We start from the raw sequence: 18,594 nt of genomic DNA on the forward strand, positions 1-18,594 counted from the left end.
TCAACTGCTGTGAAAAGTAACCTTTTTAAAACAATACACTGAAGAGAAACAGGTTTATATAGCTTTTTCTTTTTTTAAATCTACACAATGTCAAGAATGTACACTTGTATGCATTCCCAAAGATATGCACAATTTCCAAGATTGAAAGAGGATAAAAGACTAGCAGCAAAGTGGTTAAAACTGAAGTCTTATATAATGCAGGTCAAAAAATATATATATTAAAGCAGACAGACACATGTTGCATATATAATACAGTACATGACAGGAAGTTGCACTGTGCTGGTTAATGCAGAATGAGAAGTGTTATTTCAGCATTCTCTACACTTTGTATAAATGCACGTCCTACATTTTTGCTTCTCAGCCAGCAAGTTTTAATCAGGTTCATCCAACCTTGGTTCAGCTTGCAATAATGCAGGGCAATCCAATTACAATGGGAGAATATGACAACCATCCAAACATCTGGTCACACACCAACCCCGCACGCACACAGCCAGCACACTGGAAACACACACACGCAGTACACACACACACTCGTGGGCACACAAGAACGCACATTTATAGTAACACTCGCGCACCCACACACAAGTGTCCACTCACACAGAGCAATCAAACATTTAAAAACTCACTGTCATGGTTATATGCTGTTGGAGAATTAGGGTTTAACAGTCGTTCATAGCTGATTTTCTCTGTCAACACAATAAAATTAGTGATTGTATCTAGCAGCTTTATATGTATGTATATATATATATTTATATATCAAATATGCCACTACTGTACCGTGTTAGCACTATCCTTCCTTCTACCGTACAAAACTATAGAGAAACTCTATTAGAAGCTCAATAGTCATTTCCATCACAAACGCCCTCTACTTTTCAATGTGAAATAATACTAAAAGGTGACCTATGTACATAATGCTGTCAATTGAAGCTACGGTATATGCTGACAGCAACGATAAATACAGCTCTATCTTTAAAATGTAAAAGACAAAAAAGCTGGGATTATTATCAGAACTTAAATATAGTGTTAAGTATTTACAGGTTGTTTGGAGTTTGGTACCAGGGGTCGGTCGTCTATATCGCGTTAAAGTGTCCTATCCCGTCACTGACTCAGTCTGCAGAGAGGTCAATGTGTTTCCCACGTTAGAAAGTTTGCATAGAAAGTAAAGGGAGCATCGGTCGGGGGGGAATTAGGAAAATATATGTTTCTCCTGTAATCTGAAGTGCCATTACTACTATTATTTTAGCCAGGAGGGAGAGGAGATGCATATCTGTTAGCAACATGGATGTCATGCCAAATCTGCTGTTAAATACTGCGGGGAATCACAATTAGCATTAATTTCAAACATGCCAATGCCTTAGTTAGGAATAATTTCTTCAGTTAGCAAGACTTATTGCAGCTGGACATCCAGGCTGAACTGTTATAACTGTCGGGAGTTTGTCGTTGTTCAGGACTAGTTCGAGTCAACATTTAGTTAGTTGAGGAAGCCAGTTCAATTGAAATATGTTCTTCTCTTTTGGGCGGGAAATAGGATTCAAACACACACACACTAGACTTCCTGTTTCCCAAAGGATCTTAAAGATGTAGTTTGACATTTTGGGAATTGTGCTTTCTTGTTTAGTCAGTGAGAAGATTGATACCATTTTCATATGTAGTCTTTAAATACGAAGCTGCTTCGCTTATTAGCATAGGGAAGCTAACAGGTAACTGTGACAAAATCGTCCTACTGCCACAGCTAAAGCTCACTAAATAATAGATTATATATATTTTTATTTGAAAAATGGCCAATTGAGGTTTTACGAGTTATTTGTTGTCCAGGCACAGTACCCTCATGGTGACAACACGAATCAGTCACTGTGCCTGTTCAAGAAATAGTCCCACACATGACCTGTAGTAAAACCCCAAATTGTCATCTTTACACTTTCGCTTTTATACTAATCAAACAAATGATATAACCTGTTAATCGGTTAACTTTAAGGTGCTATAAAGCAGAGTTTAATACATTGTAATGGAGCCAAGCTATCCGTTTCCCCATTGTACGCTAGGCTAAGCGGCTGCTAGCTCCAATTTAACAAAAGTTACAATAGCGAGTAGTTTTGATCGTCTCACTAACCACAGTAAAGAAAGCAGATAAGTGAAATTCCCAGGATGTTAAACTTCTCCTTTAACAGTTCCATCGTCTCTTTGTTAAATAGACGCTTCAGGAAACAGGACGCGGTTACAAGTCAAAGCCTTAATCACAAAGTCAGAGGTGACATGACACCAGATCAACAATGCATATGTAGACCTATGCACACACACGCACACACACGCACACACATACATACATAACACTTGTATGTTTAATAGCTAAGATACTCAGCATTCCTGAAGCAATGCATTCATTCATTCATCCAGGGTCTGTTAAATGAAGACATACGGAAGGAGTGAACTTTTGAGGAACAAAGAAGTACTACATTTACACAGGATGTGCGGGGAAATTAAAAGAAAACAAAAAAACGGATTCATGGGACAAACATGGACATTTGGAGAGGGTGCTGCAACCAAAGCTTGGAGAGCAGTGCTTTCAGGAGGAGTATTCCCAATGGCAAATTAAATAAAGTTATATTAGTCAAATATATGTACAGACTAATTATAAAATCTAAAGGATTTCCAATAAAAGAATAACCTAATTTAAGTGCCTCATCATTAAACCAAGGAGCACTGTAACCCATTTACTCACCGAAACAAAACTTGCTGGTTGAGCAACATTTCAGCCTTTGTTTAAAAAATAATTATAAAATGAGCAGGAAAATAACAAGTAAGAAATAAAAACACCAATTTCACAACAGCAGTAAATAACTGGACTAAAACTGGAATTCATTGGAGTAAATCAAATCGTGGCTTCAAAATTTAAACGGTTCAAGATGTTTTAATGCTATTTAAATGATGTGGAAAAAACTATTTCGGGGAACTCTGCATGGTAAAGTCATTACCATTTTATCCCTTCTAATCATGGAATCGATCCCTTTTTTTTGGAATGCAATCAAATAGTCTAAATCACGTAGGGAAGGCAAGGTGATCATTTTAACATCTTATAGTTAAATGTCAAAAGCAATACCAAGCTGCACCTTCAGAAACAAGCTGTCACCTTCTGAATTTGTTCAACATTCGATGGAAAGGAAAACAAGGAATTGGCCATACATCCACCACGGAAACATCTCTTAAATGTTAAAATTACACTACAAAAGGTGGTTAATGTACCACAAGAATTTGAGGGGGTTACCTTTACTCAGGGGGGGGGAAACCATTTCTAGTGCACTTTTCTCTGTCTAGTAATTACATTGTCAGCAAATGCTTAAGCCATGAAGGAAAGGCCACTGTTACCCAACTGTAAATTCACAAAAAAGCAAGAACATATCCCTTTTAGCATACTCAAACAGCAAGTATTTTTTCTGAAACGCAGAATAGTTTTGTTTTCTTTTTTCGTCGTTAAGTTGTTTGCTCTCTGTACAAAAGACAATTTTTCCTTCATAAAGTTACACATTTCTTGCAGTAGAGTCCTGACATTTGTGGCTTGGCTTTGTCAATGCATGAGTGTGAATGTGAGAGATAGGTGTGTGTGTGTGTGTGTGTGTGTGTGTGTGTGTGTGTGTGTGTGTTTGTGTGTGTGTGTGTGTGTGTACAGGTGTGTACAGGTGTGTTTAGTAACATCTCCAAGTCTATTAATCTTGACGTTGCCTGCTGCTCCTCTCCTCAGTTTAAGCTCCTGAACATAGCTTGATGCTCAGAGCCCCCACAAAGCATTTGGTTTGTCCTCCACCGCTGCTTGTCGGCGACAAACACAAACAGAAATCTCCAAAAGCCCTCAGAGCTGGGGATCAACAACATCACCCCGTCTGAGAGGGGAATGAAAAAAGGATGCCGGCTTTTTTATTTTTCCGCATTTATCCACTTCCTGTGTTAGCTAGCTTTGAGGGTGTCCCAGAGTTCGTTGTGGGGTCACCCCGCCGCCTTGTGCTTGCCCCCGCAGCAGCGGCAGGCCTCCCCACAGTGGTGGCAGGCGCGCAGGGGCAGGTAGCAACACATGCAGGGCGCGATGAAGGACAGCGCCACCAGGGCCAGCCAGCGCAGGCAGAACTGCTCGTCGGACGTGTCACATGAGCAGGGGTCTGAGAAGTCCCCCTCGGAGTCGGACATGCAGTGGTACAGCATGCTCTCGGCGCAGAGCATGCAGCTGACTTTGTAGATGCACTGCTTGATGGGGTCGGGGGCGTCCTGGCACTGCCCCCGCCAGTTGTCTTCGTGGTTGAACATTTCCCGACAGTAGATGCAGCGCGAACGCTCGCCGTCCTCTCGCCGCCGCCGGCCCTTCTTAGACTTGAGCAGGGGCGAGGGCTGGGTCTTGATGGCTGTGTCCTTGCCAAGACCCAGACCCATACCTGTTCCAATGCCCATGCCGGGGCCAGAGTGGGGGTCCCCACACGGCCCATCGGGGAAGAGATACTCGCACTTCTTACTGTCTAGTTTGTGGAAGGCGGTGGGGAAGTCCATGTCCTCGCGGTCGGAATCCTGTTTCCACATGACAGGGTGGCGGTAGTCCTCATAGCCGCGGATGAGCACGTCTTTGCGTGGGTTGATGCGAACAATCTCCTCTTCGTCCATGTGAAAACTGACATGACGAGTTGACTTGAAGGAGACCTTGATGAGAGGAGAAAATGGGGAATTAGTGGGATAATAAAACAAGAATGGGAAGTGAATATGAGAAATACTTCATTCATAGAATCTCACAAGCTTTAATCTTCCTCTTAAAGATCCAAAATGTTGCAATTTTATGTAATTTTTACAAACTTTTGCAGATGGGTGAGTTTGTGCTGGGCAGAAGCAGACCTGGGGAGGCAGGTAGCGGCGGTTGCTGGAGTTGAACTCGTCGAAGGGTTGGGCGCGGACGTAGCAGCCCCTGAAGGGCTCGGTGGAGACGACGTTGTTCAGGGGAGAGAAAGGCTCTTTCATTGGGGTACATAAGGAGGGAGGCTCATCACACGCCTGCAGAAATATCAGAAACAAATCATATTAGTCGGAGAAAATCCTATTGAAAAATACCTGAAACATCTCATGTTTCCGCTTATAAGGATGCATGAAGAAAAAGAGACAGAAAGCTGAACATAAATTGAATACTTAGCTCATAATAAATGTTAGTTCAAACCCCTTAAAATGCATTATTCTCACATTCTGTGTTGCCATTTAATTGCCTATAGAGCACAAATGGATTTCTGGACCACAGCTGTTTTGACTCGGGGTGTGTAGGCTGTGTGTTCCACTTGTAACCACCAGAGGGCCTCCTGCGCCCACGCTTGGCCAAATGAGTGTGCTGTGATGACTCAAGGCCCTTCTGTTAAGAACTCCGAGTTCCCATCAGCCTTGCATGTGTTCCCACAAACATTTTAACGGATGCAAAATCTACAAACACTGGCCTAAAAAAAGAGGCGCTTGAATTATGCGATGAAAAAGAGAAATGTTGGAAGCCATGTGAGGCTGAGCGAATATGTCTTACACCTCACGCCAAACTATCTCACAATTACACGAGAGAAGCTCAATGTTGACATCAATCGGAAAGAGAAGTCTATAAATAACATCTCGTGAATGCCACAGTTGACATTAGAAATGTGAACACAGCAAAAGAATAAACATATTTCTAGTAATACATAGTTATAGATCCAATAGAAGTGGTCCAACACTTCCGTACTCATGGCAACAACATCAAAAGTGATGGCTATTCATGATTCATGCGTGCAGAGGTGATGAGAGATGGGGGAGGATTGTCAGTTATTACATGAAGAGCTGTGTGATGATATTTCATGTCCAGCATTATTTCAGGACAACCATCTGTATAACTCCCAGTTACATTATGCAGATCACTTGGAGATAAACTGAATTACAATCACAATCAGAATCACAAGTTGTTCCTTATTTCTCAGCACAGTCTTTCATAGATAGAAACTGTCTGAAAACAGTCCAAATAAACTGCGAAATAAAGAGTATTCAAGGGTCTATATCTCTTCGCACATGGACACACGTTGAGGTATGTCTCCACAAGTACCAGTTCGATCCAACCATATTCAAGCCTTGTACACACTGGCTAGCTGTCCCTCTTTTCCCACACACACCCCGACCTCCAAGGCAGGGTTAGTCCTCCTCTCTTCTCCTTCTCCCTCCCTCTCTCTCCCTCTCTCTCCCTCTCTCTGCTCTGCGTGTGGAGGAGGCGGCTGGCTCTGGTTAGTCAGTGCCGTGTGTAAAGTAGCCCACGCCAGTGCTTTAACGCACAGCGGAAATCTGGTTTGCTCCCAGCTGCTGCTACAGTAATTACTGTCCTGTGGTTGCTAAGAGATGCTTCCTTTGACTTCTTTTTTTCCCCTCTCTTTCTCTTCTTTTTCCCCCCTCCCTCTCCTCTGCTTGCACTGCCCCCCCCCTAGACTGCTAACACATGGTGTGTGTATGTGTGTGACTTTGCTCCCTCTTTGCCTCCAAACATACCAAGTGGTGTAACGCACATCCACAGCGTCTGCAGGGGAATGTGAGGAATAGGAGACAGTGGAGGGAGAGAAGAGAAAGAACAGAACAGGAAAAAATGACTTTGTGTTGTATGTGTGTGTGTGTGTGTGTGTGTGTGTGTGTGTGTGTGAGAGAGAGAGAGAGAGAGAGAGAGAGAGGGAGAAAGAGAGCGAGAGGCCAAAGAGTCTGCCGAGGGAATGTCATAAACCAGCTCCAGCTGGAGAAATGCAGCACAGAACTTAAAAAGCCAGATGACAGCTGTGTGTGTATGTGGGAGAAAGAAAGAAGGGAGCGAGGGGTGGGGGGGTGAAATGGGAAACAGACTTGGGCTTCCTTTTAAAGCGCTTGCCTAAGCCCCACCATTCAAAGGCATGCGTGGGGGCCAATCTGGAGCTGAGCTGACCCTAGAGATGTGGCTGGGTGAGGGAGGAGAGGAGGGGAGGGGAGAGGAGGGGATGGAGGTGCTGGGAGCCCGGGGGCAACCTGGCTCCACACCAACATCAGGGGTCCGTGCACTTCCGCCCTCAAAGGCAGAGGGGCTGGGAGAGGGTGGGCTGGGGTCCATGTACTGAAAACGACAGAACATGCTAGATCTCTGAATCACACGGAGGAAAGAGGATGTGCGTGCTCTGGTGGTTGATCACAAACACTTAATGGTGTACTTCTTTAAATATGTGTTTATCACACTCTAAAAATAGGGATCGGCCATCATCTGCGTCTTGTTACCTTAAAAACAAAGAAGTATAGCACAGCTCGAGGATACACACCCATCAACTTTGTTGCAGAGTTTGATAACAAGACTTTGTAGGTTTGATGTGAAGCTTCAGCCAGCAGCTGGTTAGCTTAGCATAACAATTGGATCCTAATGTAACAAAACCTGCTTAGCAGCATCTTTAAAACTCACATATCAACATGTTACATCTTGTTTATTTAATTATTTTAAAGTGTTGGTTGTGGTTTCTTTGCCCCAACCCTAAAACCACTGCATGTCATTTTAATGCTTTAGGTTTTGTACCAATTAAAATAAAGTGATATACCATTGTTAATTAGCTATTTTCTGAAGGGGATGGAAGGGCATCACATATTGTTACAATGTGGAAAGTTCCGGTCTTTATGCTAAGCTAACGTATCTAACTTAAATGAAGTACAAAGAAAAGTGTATTAACACATTTCCAAAGATGTCAAACTATTCCTTTAAACATATCTATTTCCTGGCTACGGGTGCTTTACAGAGCTCTATTTTAAACGTTTCTGTTCTGTGAGTGAGGCTGTAAAAGTCAACTGGCCAACAAAACCTCTGTGTACTAAACTGATAAGAGAAAACTTCCTGCCAGCGCTAAATTAGATGCGGATGTTTTCCTGTGGCATTCGAAAAGAAATACAATTTTTTCTTTGTACTAGCGGAAGGACTGTGGTGGTACGGAATAATTCCTGGCAGTGGGTCATCACAGCTGAGTAGGGTGTTGTGCAACTAGGTTTGTTTTAATGGGTAAAATATGTTGCATGTGCATATAGTGCCTGTGTTGTGTGTTTCTGAGTGAGAGGAAGAATGTGGTAAGCTTGTGAAGGGCATACAAGTGGGTGCAGAGCCTCGGTGGGCAGGATGTGGGCGGAGGACGACCATCTTCAACGCATGTCCATTAACACACTCACACACGCACAATTCACACACATGTACAAACAAGCCTGCTCTCACACACACAAGTCAAACGCTTCTAGCAATGCAAGGCTATGATGGATTCCAGAAAATTCTAAGGACAAGCGTTTTTTTTTTTAGAGATGTCTGAATCTAATCAAGGGAATAAACAAGGCTTGATGGTGACCTCCGATGCTGATGAAACGCTGTCCGTTCTCAACAAGGTCAAGACAGGAATGATCTAAAGGGGGCGGCCAATAACACAAACTAAAGTCTAGAACAAAGAATTTTCTATTACATTTTTCTCTACCATTCACCAAAATCCTCTCCAACCCAGTATGCTGTTGTTTATCAGGCGATCTTTGTGAACAGTGGTATAACTTTATGATGGAGCGTAGAGCAGCACACCTTGTTGAGTGCTGGTATGTGCTAGCTCTCTGGCTGCAGCCACTGGTTCACTTCTCTTTCTCTGTAGCCCAGGTCTCCGACCGCAACATTCGGATGCCAAATCACCATGGTGACACCCTCGGTGGCTCACTCACTGAACCTTGTGAACACCCCCTTCTATCCCCCCTCCCGCTGAACCCCCCCCCGCCCCTGCTGCCTAGCAACAGTGGTGCCATTGGATTTCCTGTATGTTCAGGCGGATTCCTTAAAGAGGAACTTCGCCACAGGAACAGGAACGCAGCTCTCCCTCCTTCTCCTACATCGTACAGGATGTGAGATACTAGGCAGGTCAAAGGTGATGACATCCTCTGACTAATGCTCAAAACTACATTATGGGGGGTGCAGTTTGATGTCAAAGTTCTGGTTCAAGCTTGTTGAACTTGAGGGGCATTTTACATCAATCAGCAAAACATTGAATTGTAATGCAATGCCACACAACTGCAATAAATACTGTTAATAATAAAGTTATCTGTGTGTCGACTCATTCTTTATCAAGTTTTTAAGATAATTAATGACCTTTGTTGAATGAAAATCTCTTACAAACAGTGTCAGCAGTAATTCATTGTTAGTTTCAAGTATTGCAGGAATATTGTGTGTTTATTGTCACTCAGTTTACGTGTGCATGACAAGATCTGCCATTCCTTCCATGATGGATGGTGTCTTTTCACCTACTTTACAATCAGAAGCAGAACAGGTGACTGACGTTCCCTAACAGATCCGATATCTAAACCAAATGGGTGGAGTAGACTTGAACTATATACCTACTAAAGGGAACACAGCTATCTCAACCACACATGTCGACACACATGCCAGGAAATATAAACAACTCTTAACATAATGCTCTCAAAAGTCCTGTCAACAAAAGAAATAGATTCGGTTTGGAGAACAGGGAAATCACAGAGCAGCCTTGCCAAGCTGCTTTAGAACAAACAGCTCCTGAGGCAATAGTTATTATTTCGGCATCAATTCTAACAAGAGTGACAGCAACCAAGTTAGATTGATAGAGACAACTAAGCCTGTCCTAGCACATTTGCTGGCCAACACCCAGCACCACCTCAAGGTCTGCTTGGCACTGCTTAAACACCTGTAAATCTCCAAGAACAACTGGTAGAAAACAAAGGCAGGTGTCAGCGCCTGGGTGGGACGCATAAGGGCTCAAACATATGGCTTGGCTCAAGTTCGAGCTATGACCTGCCTTCGTTTTTAATAGTGAGGGAGCGTTGAGTAATAAATCCAACTTTAAAAACCTTCAGTAGGTGCACTTTAACATCCTATGATCCATTTACCATTCCACAACAAAAGGATACTTTATAGAGTTAAATGTCTCTTTTTTTTGTGAATGGGTTTTACAGTGGAAAAAAAAAAAAACATGAACATTTTTGCTTAAAACAACCACAGAGAGATTTCAAGATCAAATATATTCTTTATAGTCAATCTTTTAGCCTCTCAGCTTTATATCACACTTACCGGCAGTCCATCCTCAGGAATATCCCCTTCCCCAAACGGCCGAAATCCTGAAGGAAAAACACAAAGTGGAAAAAGATGAGTGGGCTGTCATCATTTGATATGCTTAAAAAACAACAACAGAGGAACTGTTACGGTCATATAAGCAACAAAATGCTAACAAAAGGAAAGTACTAACAGCTCAACATTTAAATTAGCATGTACCTTGATTAAAACATCCTCACACAGTCAGCCGCCAATGTTATTAATGACGTGTAGAATTAGGAATTTTGGACAAGTCTGTAAGTACACATAGCACCAACCTTTTAGCATCTCAGATGGCTACATTTTTGATAAATTCAAGGAAAGACTTGTTTTTGGAACTCAACCAGTAGGGGGCAAAAACACAAGGAACAGTATGGTGTAGCAGTCATGTCTACTTGTACCATTTTCCAAGCTTGTCAAATCCATTCCACTCTCAATGGACGCAGACGCCTCAACAAAGCATATTTGAGTGAACAGATTTACATTGCTAATTCTTGTCAGGCCAGAAAATGACAAGACTTCTGCTTTCCTCTGACTGTGGCCTCATGGGGAAATGAAAGCTGCTTTGTGTCAGTGGGGCACACAGAAGTTAATGAAATATGCATGTCTAGAATAATGTAACCCCGACCTCGGCTTCAAACCCCCATGTGCCATTTCCGCATCCAAAACACCTCTTCCACCAATGCTGGAGTCAGAGCTTATGTTTCAGGTATCAGGCCGACCATGTTACAGATTTTCGTTGCCACAGAGAATGAAACTGTGGAGGGTTCAACCGAAGGAAAGACACTAATGCTGCTGATATTTTTAAAAGAATCGGTTGTTTTTTTAAACACTTTTCTACATGTTCAAATTGAGAGGCCCAATAACATAAATAAAAACTTTTAGCCACACACGGCTTCTAACCATTTTCGATATTTGAGTTTCAAATGAACTTAACTGCTATACAAATTTAACAGAATATTCTGATATAAATATATAATTCCTGCAAAACTACAAGTGCAAATGATGTAAGTTGAGGTCAGTATGATTCAGTGAATGAAGTACTATTTACTGTAATTATCACTTTACAGGTACTGATATTCAAATGGTTGAGGCTATGGCCTTGGCAATGTCCACTGAGACAAATGTAACATTTGTGATATTGGGCTATATAAATAAACATTGATTGAATGTTGCAAAAAAGAGGGATTAAACATTTTCCACTGGGATGAAGGAAAAAGCGTACCTGGGGCTCTAAGAGGTTCTGTTTAGAACTTCGGTTCACTTAATTAGGATCACTGCGGCCTCCTTTGAAAGACCGAGCATTGGCCTGTCTGCTGCATTCAGGCAGGAGAGGAATACAGCGAGACAGAGGACAGAATAATTCACTGGGCTGGTGTCAGACCCATGTCCATCAGTCTGTATGTCTGTCTGTGTGTCTCTGATTCACATGAGAAAGGTGTTGGTGTGTCTGTAATGCATTTCTGCACTACAGAGAGAAAGAGGCTTCCTGCAGCACGACTCTGGCAGTGCTGGGCCGCGAAGCTGCCTGAGCCATGTGCCCAGCGTTGCCATGGCAACAGAGGACTGCAAGACTGATACACACACACAGGCAAAACATATTCTCTCTCTGTCTCTCTTACACCACCCGACACACACACACACACACACACACACACACACACACACACACACACACACACACACACACACACACACACACACACACACACACACACACAGCAGTCCAGCAGCAACGCGATGCAACAGGAATACAGAAGAACCTGCCTGAGCTGAAGAGAGGCATTACACAACACTGTTAGAATACAGAAGATGCCAGAAGAGAAAGGAGAGCGGAGGGAGGAGAGTACAGCAGAGAAGAGGGAGAGAGAGAGAGAGAGAGAGTCCAGGCACCGGGGAGACAAAACTCAGCATCACCTGCCGAAGCTGACATTCACAGGGAAGAGTTGAAGCATCTACAAGCAGACAGACACAGACTCTTGGTGAGGTGAGGGATGTGTTTGATCACGCTGACACTTTTCGACCCAAAGTGTTGTGTAATGGAAGTACTAATTGTGGGACCTTTGATTTTAAACATAATTTATTGACCAGCAAACATTGTTTCTTGTAAATCTACCGATATATCAAATTAAGTAAAACAGTAAACTAGCTCTCACACCAACCAAGCAGCCCTGACCTTCGATATGACATTGTCATCTTCTCATTAATGTAGTGCTTTGGATTGATCATTGCCTTTTGCAAAGCCAGCCTCTCAGCTGTTCCCCATGCTTACCTGTTACCTAGACTGTGTGTGGACTTGTGCCCAGGAAGTACACATCTCAGATAAACGCTTGTGGGCAAGAGGCGACTGATGCCTGGTGCTGATAAGCTTTTACGATATGTTTTGCTGTACCTCCTCTACGCTACCCAGGGTTCCCAGGTCTACAGGGTAAAGGAGATTATAGCTCTCCAGTCAGCCAGCCTCTTATGTAACACGGGGCTGGGTGGCAGATTGCTGAGCTGGCGATTCTCTTGCTAATTGGATGACTTTGTAACCTCTGGCACTGTACTAAAAAATATTGCTTATCAGGACCCAAAGTTGCTAAGTAAACTCAGAGACCAAGTGTTATATCTAGTTTAGCTCAAAAATAAAAAGTAGAAAATTATGGAAAGTAGAGCAAAACCTTATCTTTTTTTAATCAAACATTAGCTCAAACAGAACACAAGCCTAAACCTGGTCAAGTTTCTTCTGACAGTTTCTACTCCCCCGCCCCCCTCCCTCCCTCTTTCTTACCAACTCTCCCCCTTGTCCCATATCACCCACTGTGTTGCCCTGCCAGTCTATACAGGAAGTGGGAACTTTATCTGGGCAGCTGGCACTGATAAGATACCGCAGGAGGGGTCATGCTTGGGTGAATGAGCAGGTATCAGTGGGGGAAGTCATCAACGCTAATCAACGCTATGCATCTCTCGTGGAACAGATGCTAGGTCAGCCATTACAAGCCAATGACAAAGAGGCAGAAAAACCGGCTGCAGACACCCGCTTACAGATGCATGCCATGTTCATACACATACACCCGTATCACTTTACACGCATTGGATGGCTGCCAACACACATAGAATAGTGCAGCCTCTGAGAGGGAATTCCAAACAAATCTGATGTTTGGTTTTTGAAATCCGAAAACACACGCATGGACCATTGACAATCTGCTAACACACAACAACACACACACACCTTGGTTGATGTCCTCAATGGCCCGACGTATGCCCCGGTCAAAAGCACGAGCGTCAGCAGGGCTCTGGAAAGTCAGTCCAAACTTCTTGTTGTTGATCCTCCAGTGGTGGAAGATGGGGTTGACCTTGTTGTATATTACGTCTTTCTGCAGGACACACTCCAGCACCACCTGATAAAACACACAGTGTCAGATTGAAACAAGGCTTATTAGTAATATTTTTTTTGACTTAGAATGCAGTTGCATCATTTAAAAGGTTTAATGATGAAACTCAATGGGGAACACACATGTAAATCCTTCATCATACTCCCCAACCTAAGTTGTTTAAATGTGTCTCATTCAATTACTCCACATTGACACGAGTAAGAGAAGAGAGAGAAAGAGATTGAGGCTTGCATCTAGAACTGCACATAACTCAAGGGTGTCTAAAAATAGAGAAGAAAAATTATTCTAAACCCAATCATTTCACATACTCCTTTGGACAATTTGTAAAACACATTCTAAATGGTGGGGTTCTCATTACAGATGAAGATACAAAGTTGGAAAGCAGTGGTGGTGGCTGAATAAGGGGAGGGGGGGGGGAGAATGTTTTGGAGCCAGGCAGCCCAAGTGTGTGGCGTGGAGAGACTGTGTTTCCAAAGCCTATTATTAATCAGAGCTACTGGGCCGCCTCCCGGCCTTCCTCTAGGCAGATTGAATGAAATGAGAGACGGCCATTACAGTCTTTGAGGTTTTTTACAGACATGCACGAGAGGTGGCTTTGTAAGGTGTGAATGTGTGAGCGTGCGCATGGTAATTTGCGTGAGAGAATGCGTGAGCACAGGAGCTGGTGTGATGAAAAGCTCAATGACCCGAGCGCTACACTTTGCATCTTCGCAGTGCAAATGCCTCGTCAGAGGATACCGGTCAAAAACCAATGCTGGTGTAGTGAAAGCAGATGGCAACGTTCCTCGTTGTTTCGGACAACAGTCAACGCGCACACTTTAAGAGGTTGATACGTGGCAGCTGTACGAGAGGTTGGTGATATGCGATACGCGTGTCATAGAGGGTGTACACAGGTCTACATTTCATTCTGAACGTCCAAGTGCGAGATGCTTTTTACACTTTGGTATACTCTCACAATATCCTTCCTCATGTCACTGTTGCATACATGCCTCCCCAAGAAAAGCAGGGCCAAAAGGTTAAGCCTGTGTGTTTACCCAAAGCCAGTGGATGAGGGGAGTAAAGAAGAGAGGGATGGATGTGAGGAGGATCGGGTGGGGTGGGGTGGGGGGGGGCCCTCTGGGGCTGATTGTGAAGGCGAGACTGAATGGAGCCGGAGCAGGTAAGGTGAGCGCACAGCGAGGCCAGCAGAGGAGGAAGTATCACAGTTGCATGGAAGGACGATACTTAACACCGCATTCCACACTGTGCTCAGAGAAAAGAGAGGAGGAGGAGCCAGATACGGAGCAGAGGCTGGAGATGTTAGAGGAGGAGAGGGACGGAGACAGAGACAGGCGGAGGTGAGACGTGCCGAGAGTAGTGAAGAGATAGCGTGAGAGCGGAAATGGGGGAAGAGAGCGCGACTACGTTTACATGCATAGAAGAAAGAAATCAGGCTAGAATCTCTGCCATCTTGTAATTATAAGATGTCTCGAAAACAACGCTCAAAATGAAAGGATATTTTAATATGAACTATCTTAGAATAAACAAATGTCTTTTGAGCATTTACAAGGCAGAAATATAGATATAAAACATGAAAAATGGCTTGTAATAATATTTAAGCACTGCGTTTTCAAGGTTTAGCAAGAGGCATTGGTTGAAATAGATACATGTTTTTCCATACACCCAAGACTTCAAGATAATAAAGCATATTTTGCTAGCAAAGATAAGTTAAAACAATCAAATGACAAGGTTTAACCGTAGAAATAAACATCTGTATCAGGTGTGCCCCTGCCTCTGGGAAAGGCCTTTTAGAGTAGACCCGGACTACACCACATTCACAGCTTTATCAATCAAAGGGACGCACAGACGATCGACGTCAGAAAACGAGGTGAAAGCTCAGCCAGCGATTTGTCATAATCCGAGAGCCAGTGTGGTAAGTAATCATCAACCAATTAGATCTGTAGTTTTTAAGAGAGTCAGAGAATGGGAGTAGAGGAGAGAGGGACAAGGGAGAAGGGAGGGGGCACGGAGAAGAGTGATTGGTAGCTATATGGAGAGCCAGCTGAGTCATCACCAGTACACTCTGTGCCGCATCACTGCGCTTATAGACAGATCCCCTCCACCTCTTCCGTCTCCCGTCTATCTGGCTCCACCTCTGTTTCCTGCTCTTTGACTACACACATCTCTTTCCCTGATTCCTCTCATATCTTATGCACCCCAATCACCTCATTTCTTCCAGCCAGCATCACTCCTTTTGTGATTTCAAAATAACTGCATCTCTGATCTGCTCCTTCCTGTATCTAGGAAGTTACTATCAGGCATGGCAGATGTCTATAGCCGCATTCACACCGCAGGACTTTCCCTGGTACTTTGGTTCTTTAGTTCCGTTAGTACCAGTAATGTTGCGTTCACACCGCCGGGTACTCAGTGCCGGGAACTCTTTTGGCCATTTTCAGTCCCTGCTAGAGAGGTGGTACGAACCTGGTGATAAAAGAGTGCCAATTTCTATTCTATTTCTATTGGCTGGGCGAATTGCAAACCAATTAGACTCTGATTCCGAACCAGCATTGCACTTACAGCATCCGACGAGTGGGTCAAATCCCTAGTTGGCTTCAATAACCCAGTTACAAAGCTGTATAACATTAGCACAAAGACAACAAGCTCAGTGAACTCCATCATGTCTGAGGTCGGAAAGTAAACAAACGCCTCATGTACAGCGGGTGGGCTTTATACCCCCTCCCCCATGTAGTTCTTCTTCTCTCGTTTTTTTTTTGTACTCGCCGTGAAGTGGTTTTGCGGCCTGCCAGTAAACCCAGAGAAGAAGAAGACGAAGTGACGTCAGCGTAATCTTGCCTCAGGGAAAGTACTGCGGTGTGAATGCGATTGGCACTAGCCCCCTGGCGGATTCAGTGCCGTGGTACTTTAGTGCCGGCACTAAAGTACGGCAAGTCCTGCGGTGTGAAAGCGGCCATTGTGCCTATTCTAGTCTGTCCATTTATGGCTGATTTGAAATCACTGAAGTCTATCCCTTAAGAGAAACATATATCTTTAACATGAAGCAGGATTTTCCTTTTCTGTACTTTAAATGTAACAAACCAGTGTTATCGACAGGATTTCGTAAGACTACAGTAGATGGACATGTTTATGAATCTATAGTAGGGCTGCACGATATTGAAAAAAAACTGACATTGCGATATTCTTTTCCCCTGCGATATATATTGCATTTTTTTAACTATATTTGACCGGATGAAGGGTGGAAAAGAATATCGCAATGTCAGTTTTTTTTCAATATCGTGCAGCCCTACNCAAACCAAAGTGGACTAGTGGAGCTTGACCGAGCTTGACAGCCTTCCTTCGGTTTTGATACAGGGTAGAGATGGGGAGGAAAAGGGGCGATGGAAAAAAAAAAGGTTGAGGGGGGGGGGGTTTCTCCCCTTTTCTGATGCTAATGAAAGGAGGAATGGTTTTCCAGCTTTTAGCTTGCAGAGTGTGTCTCCCCTGCAGCATGCTCCGCTGCCTGGACATTGTGGGAGGACAAAACTCCAGGCCCGGGATCCAATAACGTGAAATTTCAGCAGAGAAGCGGCCATTGTGTAGAAAGAGGCAGCCGGGGAGGGGTTGGGTAGAAGGGGGAGACCGAGCGGAGGAAAGGGAGGGTGACTTGGCCAGCACCCAGGGCTCAGGCCACATCCTTTCTCTCTCTCCTCTCCTCCTGCACTCCTCCTCTTCTTCCTTCTCCTCCTTCTCTTCTTCTCCCCCTTCTGTCTTTCTCTCAATAGCCCCCTCATACCCTCCACTCCCCTCTGGGGTGGGAAGCCCAAGGCTGAGACAGGAGCAAAGCATGATGGCATGCTGGAGCCCAGTGAGCCATGGGCCGGAGCAGCAGACAAACGGCCACTTTGTCAACTTAGGAAATGGTTGTCCCAGGATCTCCCTTCTCCACCACACACTGGAGCAGCCGGCCTCGAGGCCCAGGCCTGCCTGCTCTGCACGTGCTCTCTCATCACGCCTCCTCTTCTCTTCAAATATATTCTTTACATGTAGGCTTAACTCCGCTTTAAGTCATGGTGTTTTATTGGCACTTTGTTCTCACTTCAAATAAGGTTTTAAATAATAAGATACCGCACAACTCTTATTATATAGATGCCATAAAAGCCTTTGCACATCCTTTTTTGTGACTAGAAGAAGGCCATATTCAAATGTGTCTGGGAGATGTTGACTGTCACCTTGGTCTCCACCCTGTTCCCATCCACAGCCTCCTCCTCCTCCTCCTCCTCCTCCTCCTCCTTTCCCCACAGTCCTCCGTTACTCTCTCACCCCTCCCTCTGTGTTTCTCTCCTGCTTTTGGTCGGAAATGAAGTCAGTCATCCAGCAGAATAACTTGGAATAATTTGAAATGGGGGGGCTCTTTTCTCTCTATCTCCCCCTCCCCCCCGCCTCTCTCAGGCCCAGGCCAGCTGATCTGCTTCCGCTCTCAATTGTGTGTCCAGTCGACTGTGTGCTCCCAGCGAGGGGCGTGGAGGGCAGCCTTTGTCTCCACCGTCCCACTCTGAACTGTGTGTACTGTGTATGTGTGTTGCAGCAGGTTGCACTCAAATATCTATTTGGACCACTGACTGTTTTTACAACAAGGAAGGAAAGGTTCTTTTATGTGAGGGGAAAAAGAGGAGCGGATGTAACCTTTGTATTCCCCTGTCTTAAAGATTTTACTAAATTGATCTATAGTTTAGTTGTTTGTTGATCTTTGAGTGGTTGGTCTGAAGGTTTCACAAGACATTTTAAACTATTGACTATTCACCTTTAGTGGTACAGTTATTCTCAAAAACGATGTTGCTAGGGTTTTTCAGCAAGATGCAAAAATGCACGTATACACAGTCCACTTAACTTCCTCTCTGGGCCCAGCCCCCCTCCCTGTGAGTGTCATGGTTGCTGGCATGTGTGTGATGGTAGGTCTGAAGGGTCAGGCCCTGGTCATTGTGCCCTGGTCATGGCTGAGCGACACCACCGCCTGCCTTCTGTTCACCCCAGGGACCCCCGCCTGACTGACAGCCCCTCCTGCACCCATCACCCGCATCCTTTATTGGGGGCCATAGCGGGGTGTAACAGCAGCAGTATTTCCCTCTTTTACTGCCCGTTATA

At 44.3% G+C, this 18,594-nt stretch overlaps 1 protein-coding gene across 1 annotated transcript; it reads right to left on the reverse strand.

Annotated features, from left to right (window-relative positions):
• Positions 1 to 1,657: 1,657 nt before the first annotated feature.
• spred1 (sprouty related EVH1 domain containing 1) lies at positions 1,658 to 14,382 on the reverse strand. The gene is made up of 5 exons (XM_010767573.1): positions 14,323 to 14,382; positions 13,314 to 13,482; positions 10,079 to 10,125; positions 4,867 to 5,022; positions 1,658 to 4,677 (listed from the first exon to the last, which is right to left on the reverse strand). Exons 1-5 carry the CDS (start codon positions 14,380 to 14,382, stop codon positions 3,979 to 3,981), a joined length of 1,131 nt encoding a protein of 376 aa, XP_010765875.1. The 3' UTR covers positions 1,658 to 3,978.
• Between the last annotated feature and the right edge of the window lie 4,212 nt (positions 14,383 to 18,594).

This window comes from Notothenia coriiceps, unplaced genomic scaffold, assembly GCF_000735185.1.
Source record: "Notothenia coriiceps isolate Sejong01 unplaced genomic scaffold, NC01 NC01_scaffold00004485, whole genome shotgun sequence".
NCBI lineage: Eukaryota > Metazoa > Chordata > Actinopteri > Perciformes > Nototheniidae > Notothenia > Notothenia coriiceps.

What these genes read in the sequence shown, in the direction of transcription:
- spred1 (XM_010767573.1), bottom strand. Translation starts at nt 14,382, where the DNA reads ATGAAATGTAGACCTGTGTACACCCTCTATGACACGCGTATCGCATAT. An exon ending in CATTGAGGACATCAACCAAG is followed by an intron (nt 10,126 to 13,313) that starts GTGTGTGTGTGT and finishes TTTTTCCTTCAG; the next exon opens with GATTTCGGCCGTTTGGGGAA. An exon ending in TTCCTGAGGATGGACTGCCG is followed by an intron (nt 5,023 to 10,078) that starts GTAAGTGTGATA and finishes ATATTTCTGCAG; the next exon opens with GCGTGTGATGAGCCTCCCTC.